This window comes from Nelusetta ayraudi, unplaced genomic scaffold, assembly GCF_046127955.1.
Source record: "Nelusetta ayraudi isolate G7.1 ecotype Tasmania unplaced genomic scaffold, CSIRO-AGI_Nayr_v1 ptg000031l, whole genome shotgun sequence".
Taxonomy (NCBI): domain Eukaryota; kingdom Metazoa; phylum Chordata; class Actinopteri; order Tetraodontiformes; family Monacanthidae; genus Nelusetta; species Nelusetta ayraudi.
Window position 1 is genome coordinate 3,203,139 of NW_027466081.1, and position 18,447 is coordinate 3,221,585.

General features: G+C 45.6%; 1 protein-coding gene across 2 annotated transcripts in view; it reads left to right on the forward strand.

The window, feature by feature from the left end:
- man1a2 (mannosidase, alpha, class 1A, member 2) overlaps positions 1-18,447 on the forward strand; it is a 97,524-nt gene that overhangs the window by 23,771 nt on the left and 55,306 nt on the right. For both annotated transcript variants that reach the window (XM_076030873.1, XM_076030875.1), the window contains exon 4: positions 11,894-11,990. In XM_076030873.1, the coding sequence (XP_075886988.1) occupies positions 11,894-11,990 (97 nt within the window). The remainder of the gene's footprint in view (positions 1-11,893; positions 11,991-18,447) is intronic.

Here is an 18,447-nt window from a genome sequence, read left to right on the forward strand (position 1 = left end):
CTTTGTCTCTAAATGCCCCTTTTGTTCCCTTCACAATTTCCATTCAGAGAGAATGCCACGCGCTCCCAAACGGGCAAAGGAAAAAAAAAAATAAAGGAAAAAAAATCCAAAAACCCGTGGCAGCTGTACACGGCACGGCACAGCTCAGCATAGCACAGCACAGCACAGCCCACTCACCCTTCTCTGATTGCTTTTTGATTCCAGGGAGAAATCATAATTGCACAACGCCAACACTATTGTGACCGGGAGACTGGAGTTTCTTTTCTTTTCCTTTTTGTTTTTTTTCTTCCCTTTCCAAAAATCCTTTGCGACTGGCAGACATCCGGCTCGCATTTTTATGGTCCAGGGGAAGCGACCGGGGAGGGTATCGGCATCCCTGTTATTGTCCTTGTTTATGATCCAAGTAGACGGTAAACAGTAATTCAGTCTGCCGTGGCCGTTGGAACAAGTCTGTTGCACTTGCTTTATGTCAGATTAGTCCATCTGTCTGACGCGAGGCCGTTATTTCGGCGGTTATTTTGTCGCAGCGCCGGAGTTTGGTGCGGTGTGCGAGACGCGCGACCGTGAAGCCGCAATTACCGCCGTCTCTGCCTCCCTCTGGTTATAATGACTGAAGTGCAGATAAATGAGCGTGTTTTGGATGTGTTTTTCCTGCTGCGAGCACCTCGCTGGTGAATGAATGGCCGCGCCAAAACACTGGCAACACGCTGTGTAACAAGCAAGCGACGGACCCGTTCTGATTGAAAATTGTAAAGTCTGCCGTTTCAAAAGAACCCACGCAAGCCAGTAACTAATTACCGTCTTGCAAGTATAAGATGGAATTGCACATTTCACTCTATTTCAAACAATGCAAATTTAAAGGTACAGCGCGTACAATTCTGCCATCTGGTGGACAGATTTTCGACTGCATCGCTCATTACGATAATCATTGGCCTGCCGACAGAAACCTGGATACCTCGTCGTCCAACTCCTTCTTTGCTGGTTTATTTGAGAACGCGAGCTTTCACCCTATATACTCAACGCGCTGTCAGGCAGCTGGATTGTCCACACCAGGCTTCCTTAGAAATATGGCGGTGCAAGATGGCAGCTAACTGGAAGAAAGACCCTTGCTCTGTGCGTATTTTTTTCAATATGAATAAGAACCGTTCTTTGGGTAGGAAAACCAAATGACTTTTATTGTACTCTGAGTATACACTTTTATTAATATAAATATTTTTATGGGTAGTATATAAAGCTTTGAACAATATAAAAATCATAAATCAGGCCAAATTTTACACAATGGACCTTTAAATCAGGAGTTGTGTGCAACACATAAAGCTCTTGAGAGACTAGCTTCTGTACGGGGAGCAACTGTTTTGCCAGCATTTATTTTCCGCCTGCCATACACAGATTCGCTTATTCGAGCCATTAGTGGCCATTAGGTCTTTGTCCTGAGACGAGGGTTGGGAAATAAACGATGAGGAACTGAATGATTAACTGTTCCAGCTATTCACCTGCCATATGAGCTATTGTTGGCCAGGAGCTCTTTCAGTTGCATTTAATGAGCCGTAGCAGAAGAGTTTGTTCTGTGATAATTGGGGAAAAAAGAAAAAAAAAAAACTTTTAAGTTGAAATATTAGTTTGTATAATTTATGGAGTTCAGAGTCCCTACGATTTTTTTCCCGGTTATCTTTCTTTGCTGTTACCTTTGACCTTCTTTTATGGTGCATGACGTTTTCTTGTTTGGTGTTTCAGACAGAGATTAAACTGTATAATGGCCTGGCCAACCCTTTTAAAATACGCAAATCAAATAAGGTTTAATCAGATTGAACTTTGCATTTGCATGTCACAATTTCATTGGCATTGCCACACAGGAGTCATGTTCTGATGGCAATTTAGAACTTCCAGTTTGTGCTAGAGCAAGAAGATTTGGAGTGTTATTCCGAAAAAGAAAAGAGGCCGCAAAACTAAACTCAAAGCGTATTTGGCTGAAAGCTTCAAGTTGTCATGTCATAGGTAAACATTGGAATGTGTGTGTGTGTGTGTGTGTGTGTGTGTGTGTGTGTGTGTGTGTGTGTGTGTGTGTGTGTGTGTGTGTGTGTGTGTGTGTGTGTGTGTGTGTCATTGCAGAGCTACTCTCTTGCTCTCTGCGAGGCTGAAAAGTTCAGGTAAATCGATGGCAAAGCAGTTCCCTTTAAGTGCAATTGTAAAAGATGCCGCTGAAAGGTGCAGGTATCAAAAGCCTCGCTTTAACAGGGTCCGGAGCCACATTCAAAGGCGAGTTTGAAGTTCGACACCGTCTTTATTGAGGCGACATAACCTTGCACTTTTTTATCTCGGGTGCCGTAGTTCAAATATGACTTGGAGTAATGGTCTTTCTTCCCGACGGAGACCAGGATCTGTTTTGCATTTTGTCTTTTTGATATTAGAAGACTGTTAACATATCTGTTATACTTGCAGTATATACTTCTTTATCTCTTTTGAAGCCCCTCATACCCCTCCTCCATCCCTCCAGTACTGATAGTGGAACACGCCTATCAATGCTGTAGTCCTGAATAATGCAGCCCTGCGGCTTGTCCACCAGCAGGACTTGTTATCCTTTCTCACTCTTTTTTTTTTTTTTTTTTTTATCTTTAGGCCATCCTCCAGTATCTGCTATAGCCTCGCATGTTGATCACACGCAGCGTGTTGGTGTGATGATAGCCTAATCTCTTTCAGGCTGGAGTGACCCTGCGTAAGACTTTTTATCTTTTCCTTGGGCCTATTCCTATTTTGCTTCTACTCATTTATCGGTTTTCGTTCCGTTTTATCGCCTAAAAGGTCTCACTTTTGTTTTTCTTTTTTCACCTGGATTCCCGATTACCCCCCTTTTTTTTTTGTCTTGTGTAGCCCAGTACCATTTCGAAACAGTGGCCTGCGTCAATTAGTCAACTCTTCAACAGACTCTTTCTTACCCCGTCATACCTCTTAGACTCCCAAAGTCTCGTTTTCGTGCGACACTCTAAGGATTGATGATACTTTGAACAATGGGCCGCCTGTTATCCGCAGACGAACAGGCTGGTGTATTACATTGGAGCGACAGAACGGACGGAGATAAGCAACCTAGAGGGGGCGACGCGGACGGTTTTACATTTCATGCACCTTCCCTCCCCGAATGAATTGTTTTTCGCGAGACAAATCGCTATCGCGAGTGGTGCCTCCTTGTGTTCCTGCCTTTTGTCGGACGTGGCGGGCAGGTGACATTCGATAACCCCCATCCTCTCCACAGAGCGGGAGAGAGAAGGCCATGCATTATGTATGCCTCCATACATACGCGGCGTTCCCAGCCGCTAAATGTATTCCCGAGCAGCCGCCATTAGCCGCCGTGCAGTTCAAAGCGGGGTTGCTTATTTGGTGGCACACGTGCGAAACAGCGGTCCTCGTGCTGCGCCGCGGGTTTTAGTGTGTTTATCTAGTTCGTCTCATCATCGTCGGCATCAGTTAAAGCGGGCGTGTGCATCGTTCCACCACTGGATGTTGGAATTCTGCTCATTGCGCCACAATAACCGACTCGCTGCATGTCCTCTGGTGCAGCGACTGCTAACAAGGGTATGACCGATACACTTTTACGTCATTTACAAGTTATGTCAGTGGTTTCTTAGCAAAAAGTAAAGTGTCGTCAAAATAAAAAAAAGAAAATATTCGGCTGTCCGGATGAAAGATGTAATGTATATTCAACTATATATGAATTTCTGGACTTTTGCAACTAGCGATGCACAGATACCGATACCGGTATTGGGTATCGGTACCGATATCGGTATTAGGTATCGGCAGCGATACCGGGGGTTAGTACTCTTTTCATACTTGTAAAATGGCTCCTAAGATGCACGACACTGATAGAAGTTGCATATAACAATTTCTCTAAATTTGTGTTTTTACTTGTGACAGTCACCCATGTTCTCCATAAAAACATGCTGAGGAATGTTGTTCAAATAACAGAACATCTGCGGGGGGGAAAAAAAATCAAAGCAATTCTACAATATGTAATGGCCTTACCAAGTAGTCGGTATTGGTATCGGTGAGTACTGAAACGCAAAGTACTCCTACTCTACTTGTTTTGTAAAAAAAACTGGTATCGATGCATCCCTGGTTGCAACCCATCAGAATGATTTCATCATCGCCTTCACTTGAATCCACGAGGCTTTTTTCCCCACGGAGACGCTATATGGCTCAAAAACAATCGCGCCGACGTACCACTGATGATGTCGTAAACCGCCTATGTATGTCAGCTCCTTGGGGGCTCACCGGATGAGAAGCCCCGCAACGTTTTGATCTCTCGGCTCTGAAGGTGGATGAAAAAAAAAAAAAAAAAACAGCCCATCCAGACTCTTTAACCGTTGCGGTTTCGCGGGGAATTCTTCTGCCGCCCTCCCGCGTAAAAGCCTTTAGTATATTTACAGCCGAAAAGCAATTGAGATGTCGCACGTTGGCCGCCCCGCCGCATCGTCTAAAAAGGCCCTGCGCGCAGCCCGATGGGAGGCCCACATAAAGAGTGATTTGGAAGGCGATGAGAGCGATGGTGGCACGCACGTTTTAAATCCGTCAGAGTGAATCTGGAGGTCACTCCGAGCTGCACGCTGCTCACTGACTCAGCTCTCCAGCTCCTTAAAGAAGACGTGTCGGAATGCTGTTTTTGGGTGCTTTGTTATTATCAGGCCAGTATAATCTAACACTTTTTCACTGCATTCCTTTGCATCTTATTCCACTTCTTGTGCTAGCTTATCTGCTTTTATTTTATACACTGTGGTCACACATGTTACTATCAGTCCATTAGCTGCTGAAACCAACTGCCCTTGGCGGGATTAATCAAGTTGCGTGTATCTCCGTCCGTATCAAAATAACCTTGCACAGCAACTGGATTGCTCAGGATTCGACTCGGGGAAATTGCTCTCCCATCCTGGCAACGTCCATTTGGTGTTTTTCGGGGGGCAGTGCTTGCTGTTTTATTAAATTCCATAACCAGTCAGCTTCTGCAACCAAGACAACGGAAGGGTGAAAACGGAAGTGGAGTGGTGATGCAAGTGAGGAACGACACCTCAGCCTGACCAGGAAGATGAGCTTTCAACAGTGGTTTTCCACAATAGACGTTGCTGCAGGAGCAGTACAGAAACTGACTGCATTCTCAACATTGAACAAAAACAATAACGGCACTGGATAAGGATTTTTCTCTGTGGTCTAAATGTTTTTTTTTCCCCATCTTCCTCCTCGCTGACTTTGGCGAGTCCTCCCCGCCGGAGTTCTTAGCCTAGCGTCGCTCGCCGCCCAGATCGCAAGCCTCGAGCCGGTGAAATCAAAGGCAGCAGTTCCGTTATTATTCTGCTCCAAGGTGATAAACAGAAGGCTCGGTCGGTCACCTTTCAAGTTCCGCCTTCCCTTTTCTTTACCAGATGGGATACCTGCGATAAATCCACCACATTCAGGAGGCGTTCCATCTGGCGTGCCGGGTTAGCAGAGTAATGGTTCAAAAAGTGCCGGCTGGAAGGGCACCCATGAATATTTCAACACCCCGCGGCCGTCTCTGCTGTGTGTACACGGCAATTATGCGGCACATCCGGAGTGAGCGCGCGTTAACCGCGGCCGCTGGTGTTTTTTTTTTTTGGGGGGGGGGGAGAGAGATGACTGGAGGGGAGGAGAGACGAGCGGCGGTCTTGCCAAGGGACCGCCATCGTTAAGGTCGTCTCCTCGCGCCCCGCGCCATCTCGTCTGCTGTCAAAACCCTGCGTCTTCGGGCGGGGGGGGGGGGGGGGGTGGGGGGGTGGGGGGGTGGAAGTCGAGTGACATTTTTCAGGCCCAGGCAAGGTCAGTGTTAATTAGGAGCGCCAAAGATGTGCAAAACCCTGCAATGGTAATAATAAATGGAAGGATTTCTTCACATTTTGCGATTATTGCACCTTTGTACCAAAGTTGAAATCCAGCGACACTTTGGACCGAAAGTTCACAACTAATGAAATGGGGTTGATTTTTTTTTTTTCTTTTTTGTACATTTTTTTTTGGTTATTAGACTTGGCAACTCAGTTCACCATATAAGAGGTGCTGCAGCCTTTCTCATCAAAACCGACACTCTCACTTTTCACCGCCGCTCATCACTCGGTGGGGAAAGTGGAGGGGAAAGCGGAGGGGAAGAGCACTTTTTAATCTCCGTGGCTCTGACCTTAATAACACACGGCCACCCATGGGTGCTGCCAGTTTGTCCAGTGCAAACTCAAGCATAAAATGTGGCATTATTAATACATCTACTTAGGTGGCATAGATGGGGCCACATGGAAATATGCAGATGAGTTTGAGAGGAGATAAATTGCGGCTACAGCCGGCAGTTTTCCTAATCTTGGTGGACTCGGGGTGGGAGGGGCCATGGTTGGTGAAGAATGAAAATGCCTGGCCTTCATATTAGCTGGCATAACTTCATATATATGTCAGTTAGGGGTTGGATTGCTCCAATCCTATCAGATATTGAAAATTGAAGCATCTTTCGGTGATTAAATGGTTTAGCAAGCTAAAAAGTGTAATTAAAGTTAGCAAATTTAGAGACCAGGAGGATAGACGACGCATATTCCACAATGTTTTCATGTCTATTGTGAAGAATGAAAGGATTTATTTTTCATAAAACCAATGTCAAACTAATTTTGAGGGTGTGAGTTGGGCTGAGTATCGAACTTCGCTCCATTTTTGTAGCCCTGATCGAAATGCTGTGGTCCATTGAATATCGAAAATCTTCATCTTTCAGTGCCAACTTCTGAGATCCAAGAAAAGTAGCGTCTGTGAATCAACAGTCAGACGTGTGTCAAGATCTAAAGTCGTAGGCGATTGGCTCTCACATTATAGAGTCGTGACCTAAAGACACTCGCAAACCTTTGTCTAGGTTGGAATAAAAAATAGCCTCTTGCCAAAGAAGTGTAAAGTGTGTCTCCACTTCATTAAAGTGGATCAAAAATGCTCCATTTGTGCCAAGGATGTAGTGGCACTTGACAGACTTGATTTGTAGGAAATCCTGATTTAACAGTAAAATGGAATATAAACGCTTTGTGCTGAAATTGCAATGTATTTTAGTTGTTGAAATTGGTTTTTAAAACATATGTGGTCAATAAAGTTCTTGGACCAGCATCAAAATTGGCTTTTTATAAAAAAAAAAATTAAGTGAGACCCAATTACAAAAACAGTGGCTTTCCATTCCGCTTCACCAATAGAATCCTGTATTCTGTAACTGTTCTGCTGAGATTGCTAACATGCATTGTGTTTTTAGTATCCATTCGGTCCAATACTGCAAAGAAGCCCAAATCATTGAAATCCATTATATTTGAAAGTCAAGGTGTTATATGTTTCTACTGCACCTGATTCAATACGAACACACTCAAAGGGAGGAGGGCTTCCACATTTAAGGGAAGCACCGCAGAGACTCCTGGCCTTACGAGGCAGCCGCGGCAGAAGAGTTGATGAATCATGCTAAGCAACAGACTGTGTTTGCCTGTCTGTATTACTTTGGAGCATTGTCGCGCTCCAACAGGCCCTCTCTATCCTCCGGCGCAAGCTGCCGGCTGCCGTCATACACCCCGGTCCCAGATCTCGTAACTCACTGTGGGCCCTAACTGACAGCGGGGCCCCAACCACAGCCGCGCCACACTGAGGGGAAACGTCTTGAGTGTGACGGAGGAGTCAGTGGGACATGAAGTGAACATAAGGAACGCAGCCCGGCGACGTCTGTCACGATTTGGAAGGGGACATGCATTATTAAATTCAAATAGTCCTTTGCCTGGCTTAGCTGAAGCGAGGGATCTCCCAGCGTTTTAGGGTTGAAACCAGAGCTAATGATGGCCGGCCAGTCTGCTGAGGTTGTTGTGTTTTCCTTCAGGAAATTAAATGATCTTATGAAATGAACAAAAACACTGTGAGGTTTACTTTTGAAGCTGTCCATTTTGACAAATATTACTGCAACTCCATGGTTGCATTGCGTAGCCTGCCCTCTTTTCTTTCCCTGTGTGGTTGCGCTGTGGCAAATAAAGCCCCGTGTGCGTGCTAACGCTAAAATGTGCCGATTTTGTGCCGAATGCTGTCATGAAAATCTGTTTGTGGCACAATGTGACACCAGACACAGCCTTCTGGAAAATGTTGCGTGATGATTTAAAATATAAAATGCTGCAAGTGCGTGTTCATCTGAACAAGCTGGACACGCTCACGTTGGCTAAAATTATGATGGATTTGACCTTAAAACCGGAAGGTCGCCTTCTGCTACCAGAACCATGTCACCATGTTGCGTTTCCTAGGGGACTGCTATCACTGGCGGAGCTGCTCTGTGGCTGCCTACAATGGATGTACTCTAAGAACTGGATACCAGACTGGCAAAGTGACGACTCGCTGATTCTTTTTTTTTTTTTTTTTCACCCAGTGGCCACTTTAGGTACTGCAGCCAAAATGCATTTTTCCATTTTTCACAATACAAAATGAATCACCTGTAAAACAGCTGACAGGACAACTGTGGCCTGAAACATGGTTTGTAGTGTCTTGGCTCGTTCTGATTGGCCGATGCGTCCTGGTGATGGGACTGCTCTATCGGCCGTGCAATGCTAAAGTTAGCAAATGCTTTTTCAGCATATGCGCTGAGTGGGCAACTTCATTGAAATGAATGGGCCGCCATATTGGACACGGCTGCCTACTTTTTGTTTAATTTTATTCATCCAAAGCCTTGTGAAAATAAAACCACTTGGTCCGTCCCCAATAATGGTCCTCTGAAACAGTCCCGGTAAGAAAATGCGACTCGGCCGTAGTCATTGCTAGCATTCGGCATTCATTGGAGTGCATTGACTGCCTGCGCTTGTGTTTTTCTGAAGTTGCGGTGCATTGCCACGCCGTTAGCGGGCGGTTGCATCTCACTTGTCGTAATGGTGGTTGGGCTAGCTGTTTTGATGGGTGAAGGAGAGGAGGCGGAGATTCACATATACCACTATGAAGGTCTAACTTTGTAAACAAAAGGAGAGAAAGGGTTCAATATACAACACCGCCAGAGCTTCACACACCAGTTTTTTCACCACCTTATATCCGACAATGATGAAAATCCCGCATTGCCCCTATTGTGCCCTGTCAGTTTTCCAAGGTCTCTTAAATAAGCAGTTAGTCAACACGTTGTGAGCTCCACGCTCGACTCCGCCCATCCCTGACACACATCAAAATGAGATCAAGCATCCTAATATTATTGCACGTTGCGCTGTGCTGCCCATGCACTCTGGCTGTGTGTGTGTGTGTGTGTGTGTGTGTGTGTGTGTGTGTGTGTGTGTGTGTGTGTGTGTGTGTGTGTGTGTGTGTGTGTGTGTTATAATCCTCATGTGTGCTTGAAGTGTGTCACCGAGAGCCACAGGACCAATAATGAAAAGAGAAACTCCTGCTCCCCTTTCTTTAGCAGCTTGGCCGGCTGCCCGGAAGATCTGGGTATTTACCCTCAAACAGACCAAGGAGCTTTTGTTGTTTGCAAAGCAACTAATTGCCGTGGCCATGATCCATCCTCTCAAATATGTAAACGAATTACCCAGGGTGCGCGCTTTTTATTCCTGCACGCAGTCGTTGCGGGACTCTGTGTCTTTCCAGACCTATTTCCTGTGTCAAAATGGCCTTTTCATGAGACAACAGTAGGCCCAGTCATGTGACTCCAGCCATCCCCTCTAAAGACAGAAAAGGATGAAGTATAAATAACAGCTGTGAAGCCCTAACAAAAGCGGAAACATGTCATTTTTAACACTGTGTGTCGCCGGCCAAAAAAAGTCCAGTGACTTTGGAGCGCAGTGGGGGAAGGAACACTGACCCGCATCATAACAGGTCAGACAACACGGCAGCCAAACCCAGGTCGACAAGCGGATTTTTGTCATACACAGGATTGTAAGGCCGAGTTTTTCCATTTTTCCATCTCGGCTGCCGATTCCATTCACCTGCAACCCATTAGCGCTCGGAAATGAATCACACAGCATCATTCTGACTGGGAACCAAAGAGAAAGTAGAAAAAAAACAAACTAATCCTGGCCACACTTATTTTCTTTGCTGCTCTCCCTCTTCCATCCACTATAAGCTCTTTTTTTTTTTTTACACAGGCCATGTGGAAAGTAGCTCGAAGCCGATTGTTTGTGGGTGGACTAGAGCTGCGTATCATTGCAACTTCTTTTGGACGGTACCTTGATTTCAATACTGGTTCCAAAACTACGCTTTTTTTTGTTACAAGATGTGCTCACGGCACCCTACATTATTTACCATCCGTGTGGCTCTTTTTTGTAGTATGACCAATGATTTTATATTGTTTTTTGTGAGTATTACCCCATACTTCTACACAGTAATTCAGATACAGCAGAACAAGTGAACAATACAATACGTATTATTCCATTTTACTGGTGATACTAATCTGAATTTTTTTTTCCTCTCCAAATCTAGTTTGTTGTATTCCAGTCCTCTGCCTTGACTTCCTTGCCACATATGCTGCATTTTGCTTGACTTTGCTCCACCTTCATAAAGTGGAGCCACCCTGAGACTTCTTTGGCATGACGCTAATTTTCATTCTTTACATCTTTAGTTCACAACTCTATTATGTGAGAGCCAATCGATAGCAACTTCAAATCTTGACACAAGTATTCCAAATTACTATTGGCTCGCAAGACGCCGAGCTTCACTTTCTTGGATGTCGGACTCTCTCGATATTCGGATCATTTCAGTCGGGGCTACAAACGTGTGAGGGTTCGGCACCCAGCCTTGGGGTCCACCCGCGTTCGAAAAAACCCTTGGTCGAGCGGCTAATTTCGGCGGGCGAAACCTTGCCTGCTGTCGTGCAGACGGGCTGAAGTGGGCAACTCTCATCTCATAAGAGAGATGAGAGTTGATGAGCGCGGCGGTACCTCGGTGTAAACAAAAGAGATCTAGCTGTCACGTTGCACCCCTCCCAACGTCGGCCAAGCGAAGGTTCTGGAGGAGGAGAGGAGAGAGAACGAGAGCGGCGGGGCTTCAGTTAAAGCTCCCTGGCTGTGTCATCACCCCCTCTTTCCCCCCCCGCAGCGCCTCCTTTCAGCCACAGCCTCGATGTCAGGGCTCATCTCACAATCCCCTGCTCTTTTTTACCCCCCTCCACACACACACACACCTATTCCTCTCAGCCTTCCTTCAAAGGTCACACAAAGACAAGAATCTCATTTTGTGCCTTCTGGTAGGAAAAAAATTATAGTATACAGATAGCGCCGACAGAAGGCCGCGGCGTCGGTACGACTTTCGGAATATATTTATTTTTTCTATTTTATTATATATTTTTTTGTTGTGCAGCGGTACGTCTGTTACTGTTAAGCTTTTGTTGTTGTTTTTTTTCTCTCCCCTTTTATTCACTGCTCCTCGATTAACTTAGCAGACCTGCCAGAGTGCGGCTGGCAGCGAAACGACGAGCTTTCACGCAGGTGTCACAAAATATCCTTTGCAGTGTGTGTGTTTTTTTTTTTGTTTTTTTTTCAAATGACCTCAATTTTCTGCCATTATTTGGCTCCATTTCACCCGTTGTTGGAGGCGAGTGTCGTCTCCTTTCACGTTATCTTGGCAGCGAAGTGTGGCGGGGCGATGAATAATCAATCCATTAATTGCATTTTCAGCTTTTTTTTCAAGCGAGGCGAGCTCTGGAGGAGGCGCAGGAAAATAAGATAATTTTACACCCCTTTCCTTGTCTGAAGTTTCTAAATTGCATTTTACGCTCACCTGGGGGTAAGCGAGTGAAACGATGCGATGAGCAAACGCGGCCTTTGATTTTTTTTTTTTTTTTTTTTTTTAAGTCAGATTTTTCCTCTGTGATTTTGCTGCATACTTTCTTACTGCCTTTAAAAAAAACCCTGCTGCGACGACGGGACTAACTTTCCCTGTTCTTGTCTTCCAGATGATGAAGCACGCCTGGGACAGCTACCGACAGTACGGCTGGGGTCACAACGAGCTGAAGCCCCTCGCCAAGAAGGGACATTCCACAAATATCTTTGGTAGGCCAGCCGAAACCCCTCTCACCCATCGGCGCTCCGCTAACGCGATAAAAAGGTGCATCAGCGGGTGCGCCATGTGCACGGCCTCACTAGCTGTCTGAATGTTTGCGCTCGCATAGTCAAACACACACCGAATTCCACTTTCCACACCATTTTCGCTTTAATAACAGATACGCGTGTCCTGCAGAATCTTTTAGCTTTGGGTATATGCTAACAATATGGGACATTACTCAAAACGCTGCATTTTAAGTGCTTGGATAAATATAAAGTTTTCTTCAGTCAGAGCATTTTTCTTCAACATTGTGTTTGAGCAGTAAAACCATGGACTATATAACTATATAATCTAATTAGTCTGTCTGAATAAATGCAGTGCCTTCTTTATGGGCATGACAGAACAGACATTATTACAGCGAGGCGCCCTTAACTGCCAACTCTTATTGGATTTTATTTTATAGCGACATTGGCTTTTGTGTGCATTTTCCATGTTGCCTTGCAGTGACGTTACACTGTCAACGCATCGCCCGCACAGAGCTGCTCCTCATTGATGTTGCTAGGTTGAAAACCCAAGAGAAGAACTCGAAGAACTGACGAGCCATAGGATGGTTGTCAGCCAGATATGAAATGGTACAAAAAAAGAAAAGTTTCCATTCCAAGATGAGAAACTTCACAAAGCCCGACATGAGAATGACTTCAATGTTATTGTCTGTGCTCCCGGAGACATTGTGTTCGCAGCAAAGTACACGGCCAGTTGTACGGGAACCAAACTTGGCCGAGTTTTTACGGGACGATTGAAGTTTCCCAGATGGCTTCATCCGGGAGAAAACATTTAAACACTGGACGACTGTTGCCATCTTACTCATTTGGGATACATTAAACTTGATGCTTGACTCGGACTTGCAAAGCGAGTGAGACAGATGAGGCGACGCATTCCAGGCATTGCACAAAGGCGCTTGTCAAAAATGGGCCGTTTTTCAGTTTAAAAGACTTTTCTTAACTTGATTTTTTTATTTATTTTTTTATCTCCGCGACAGTTCCAACAGCTTTGTCACATGTCTGGCAGAAAGACAGACATTTAGGACTACAAACCGTACAGATCTCAGCCGCTCAACTCGAAACCACAGTGAGCAGGTTTGATCGCATCCGGCCCCCTTTACAAAGGCTCCCTGTGCATTTTGGGATCTGGGGTCTTTTAAGACTCTTTTAATTACTTACAAAGCTTTAAGCGCTGTGACACTGCTGTACGTCTCAGATCTCTTATCGCCACGCGGCCCGGCCCGCGTTCAGAGATCCTCTGGCATGCAGCCTTTTATCTGCTTCAGACTCCAGACTGAAAGGACCGAGGAGGACGGGGCTTTTGAAATGAGAGCCTCGAGGCTCCGTAACACCCGGCCTGGAGAAGTGGAACAGGCAGAGAGGAGTCAAGGCGTCTCAGAAATAACAAATGAAAAAGTCCAACTTTAAGTCGTCTAATATTCCGGAAGTCTTTTTAAGCCCGTTCTATAATCTTAAATTATAGGGACGAATCTTCCGCTTTCCCTTCGACTGTCGTAAATTGTTCACCATGAGATTGCCTTACTTGAGTGCCATTTACGTCTGGGTTCGCGAGTTTGCCTATCGACTTGTGCATGTCCGCCACTGCTCCCCGGCTCCGCGTGTGTGCATGTGTGTGTTTGTGTGTGTGTGTCAGGAAGCGCTCTCGCTCGTCTTTCTTGTCAAATTGAAACGTTCTGTCTGGCAAATTGGCCGGCGGCGCCTGTGTTATTTTATGAGCCGCTGCGAAATGGCGTATAGATGCTTTTTCGGTCCCTTTCCATTTGTCGGTGTGTGTGTGTGTGTGTGTGTGTGTGTGTGTGTGTGTGTGTGTGTGTGTGTGTGTGTGTGTGTGTGTGTGTGTTTGTGTGCGTCCTCGGCTGGGTGTGTTTGTGCGCTCGTCGTGGCGGCAGCCGGGTATCTGGAGGTTATTAGTCACATGGGCGCCACGAAAAAAAAACACAAGACGCCGAATGGAGCCGTCCCGACTCGACACTTATAAATGAGGCGCGTTCGCTCACGCTATCGATTGCGCGTCCGAGCGCCGGCAAGAGGCGGCAACATATTGGCCATGAAGCCGCCTCTGTTGTTTGCGTCGCTGCGCCGACAGCCGGTACCACGGGGGACTCGTGGCGTTGGGGTATTGCGTCGCTGGGATGGAACCAGGCAGCGCTTAATCCACCGTGAGTTGTAGCCTTGCACCACGCCGGCGCTCTGCTGTCGGAAGACAGGCCACCCCGTTGTGTACAGTGATGGTAAAGCCGCTGTGAAGCAAGCATTTTGCCCCAAGGATGCATGAACCAACGCTATTGTCTTCTCCAAGGGAGGAGAGCCGAGCAGACACGTGGTTCTCCCGGGTTACGCCGAAGCTCGGCGATACATCTGATCAGCGCTCTCCTTATGAAAGGCCTACAGTGTGGCTCTTGAGAGACAAAAGCGCCCTTCTGACTGTCCAGGGAGAACATGACACGTAGCGGGACATGGCACTCGGGGTCTCTGGACAGATATAGATGGATTTAGTTGAAAGCAGCCTTCGTCTGAAGAATGAGTAGATGCAGCAAGGATGTTGCAAGGCCTTGCCATAGAATAGTCGTTGTTCAATTTGGGCCAACAATGGAGTGTTGAGCACAGAGTGAGAGCATACTATTCCAATGTTATACCAATTTTCATCTCAGTTTTTCTTTTTCATCCTGGACTCCAGAAGTATCCCAAAAACTGTGCAGATCTTGAGAACACAGCGTGTGTTCAGCTATTTGTTTTACTCTTTAAACCCAGTTTCAAAACTGGCATCGGGCTAAAAACAAGGCAGTTGCGTTGTGAGGTGGCCTCAGAAAGCTGAGGCAGCCAGCACTTGACTGGGTGCCTGTCAGTTGGGTATCAGCACCCTTTGTGTCATCACAAAAGGTTGGTTTACATACACACTTTACTATACTTTTGTAGCCCCAACAGAAATGCTCCTATCCTATCGAATATCGAAATATTTAACATCCTTCTGTAAATCTTAGCATCTGCGAGCCGATGATCATTTGTCAAAATCTAAAGTGGCAGGAGATTGGCTTTCACATTCTAGACCAAAGAGCTAAAAACACTCACAGACTTTTGTTTACATTCGAGTTAATATTAGTGTCATGCCAAAGAAGTCTAAAGTGTGGCTCCACTTAATTGAGGCGGATCAAATAAAGCAAAATTCAACATTTGTTCAACAAGGATGGAGCGATAGAGTACGGGAACATGATTTGAATCACCATGAAAATGGGAAGTACATTTTTGTGCTTCTTGTTGTTCAAATTGGTTTTGATCTTCTGGTGTAATAAAAAAAAAGTATTCTGGAAACTGTATCAAAAACACCGTATTTGTACAAAAGAATTGGAATCAATGTGTTGGAAACTGAAAAAAACAAAACAAAATCATTGTAAAAACACTGTGGGTAAAATAAATGACTCTTCTAAAGTGTTCTCTTTGTCAAAACATTGGCAAAACAGATTTTGTACGACATTGGAGCTTTCAATCCACAAACCAACCTATAAATGATGTTAATTGTTGTCGTCAACCATTTAAGGCTGGCAAATCTCATTCCGCCCGTCGTCTGCTCTGGCCGCCGCCAGTCACACGGGGCCCAGGCACCAGACGTGTGTGGTTGTCATGACACCCGTCTGCGACGTGCCAGAGAGAAATTAGCGGCGACTGATCTGACCCTGGTGCCGGCCGAGGTTTGCCAGCGGCTGACACGGCGACTCCTTATCGCAGATGGACAGATCTGATCCTTCGACACAGTCGTCGTTGTTTGCTGATAAATGCTCTCCGGGGGACGCGGGTCGCCTCTCATTGATCAGGACTCCCGTGTTTGCGTAAGCGTACACCCGTGTGGTCGGCGTCGTTTGCGAACCCGACTTCTCAGCGGTTTCAGTATCCGACTCCGGGCCGGCCCGTCTCCTCAGTGATAACACACTGCCGGTGAAACAGCCACATTCAACACGCAACTCCTGGTGGCTCTTAGTCTGACAGAGACGAGTGTAACACTTCCTGAACCAGGCCCGAATAACAACAAGCTGTTATTCAGAAGTTAGTGGATGTTTTGAGGTTCTGTATGTGAAATATTTTCTTCCCGCGCCAATAAAAAATCCGCGGCATCATTAGTTTCCCGAGCTGCTTCCTTCTAAGGGTTTCATTTGTGGCTTCGAGTGTCCTTATTGAAGTAATTTTTATTGAATTTAATTTTGCCGGCGCACAAGGGGGGGGGGGGTCTAGTGGTGAGTGTGACGGCGCTCCGGTCTGCCTGACTGAGTCGCTGTTCGAGTTTTATTGGTTTCCCAGAAAGCTGGTCGACGGATAATTTTGGCCTAAAATTGGAAGGAGAGACCGTCTCGCCTTTCGGACACGTGGCATTCTCACATGCAAGAGCAAATAATCGTTCAAATGTACATAATTACACAGCCACACTCGGATTTCCTCAAAACCTCAAATCTAAATTGGATGTCATTTATTTTTCCAAAGTTTTCAAATTGCAGTTGAATATTGAAGTAACCATGAGTTGCAAAGTCTTGTACTTTTTTGTTGTAGGTTTCGGTCATATCTAGTGCAATGGCTTCTATGACAAAATAATTGATTGCATCCTGGGAAAATTATTATTTGTTATTTTAACGCAGGAAAAGGTTTATGCGCTTAACTTTGTGCTCATATCTATATTACATGAATGGGTTCAGTTTCCCTGGTGTGTCCACCAGTTCGTCTAATTGGAGGTCACTTCTCTAGCTGTGCAAAGTAATGTGGCCAAAGTTTTCAAACGCCTTTTCCAAAGTCTAGCACATGGTAACTTTAAGCAGAAATATTCAAGTGTCTCAACGCTGTTGAGAATTAAACTTCATAGCAACAATGTCCACAGTATTTCACACTACACTACATTTCCAATTAAATAGAAAGTCAATTTAGTTCCCTAATCTGATTTTTGGGCTGCTGGATAAGGTATAAGAATCAGAATTATTGCCCCGTAGTGTCTGCTGCAATCCTTTGTGGGTGGCAGTCCTTTTATGCAGTTACACTGCAATCAAAGTGGACAGTGAGCTGAATGTTTTAGTCTTTTTAATGTGGACAGAGCCCTCAATGTGTTTATTGGGTGTTGAGAAAACTGTGAGCAGTGGAAAGTTTGTCATTTATTATGTTTTTAGAATTTTCCTGCTGTGGTTTGGACCTTCAGAACACCTCGACATGAACTATACCGGAATGCCCATTAGAGACATTTTGTTTCTTTTCACACTAATGTTTTCAATCAAAATTTGCTAGCCTTTGGCTTTAGGTCAGACTTGATGTCTGTTGGCACGTGTGCCGGGCACCAGTGCTCCCTCAGAAGCCTTCACTTCAGCCTGCTTCCCCCACCCGTCCCTCCCTCCTTCCTTTTCTGTTCAGATTAAACTTTCAGCAGGGCTGTTGGTGCCAAATTGGACGGCAGGAAATGGAAGGATTTGTCTGTGCTGATTCCAGCAGGAATGTTCATAAGCCCCTGAAAAGGCCTGGGAAAAAAAAAAAGAAGTTCGGTGAAGAAAAATGAACATTTCTTTGAATGGCCTGCTTTTCTATGATACATGGCAATAATAGCAATAAGTGGTGTTTACAAGGCAGTGCCACTGATTCATTGTTTAAGCGTAAAACCAGGCTATGTCATGTCTACCAACATAACAAATTTCTCCTGCGTGCTAGTCCTTTTTATTTTTTCTTCCACCTTTCTGAGCTCTGGTTACAATAGTAATAGTTTCACACTTTGTGACGCTACTTGTGAGGACCTCTTTCTAGGTTTGTTCTTTTGGAGGCCAAGGAGCAGCAACTCTACTACAGGCCCTCTTCAGACACCTCTGCGCCTCATCCTGTCACAAAGGCTGAGTTTAATCTGGTCCTCTTGTATCACCACACGGAACAATTGGGGGGAATGTCTTGTGACTCAACTCTTTCTTCACCATGATGGTGCAGTACAAGACCTGAGCTGTCACAGATGCCTCCCCAGGCTGCTGCTCCATCTGCGCGTCACTCTCAAGTATGGTCTCGGACAGTCCGACCGCTTTGTGGACGAGAAACGTGGCCTCAGATTTGTCGGCTCTGAGCTTGATCCCAGCATTTTCATTGTGTTAAAATTGATGTTTCCACTGAACCAGCTCAGTGGTCTAGTGGTAGAGTGACCCCCCCCCCCCCGGAAACTGGGAAGTTGTTACTTCGATTCCCAGCTGGGTTATAACAAAGACTATAAAAATGGCACTCATCACCTCCCTGCTTGACACTCAATGTTTGGGGTTGGACTTGAGGGGTTAGATTACCGGATGTTCGCCGCTCCCGAAGGGGATGGGTCAAATTCCAAATACCAAAGACTATAAAAATGGTACCCATTGCCTCCCTGCTTGGCACTCGGTATTTTGGATTGGACTTGGGGGATCACTCAATG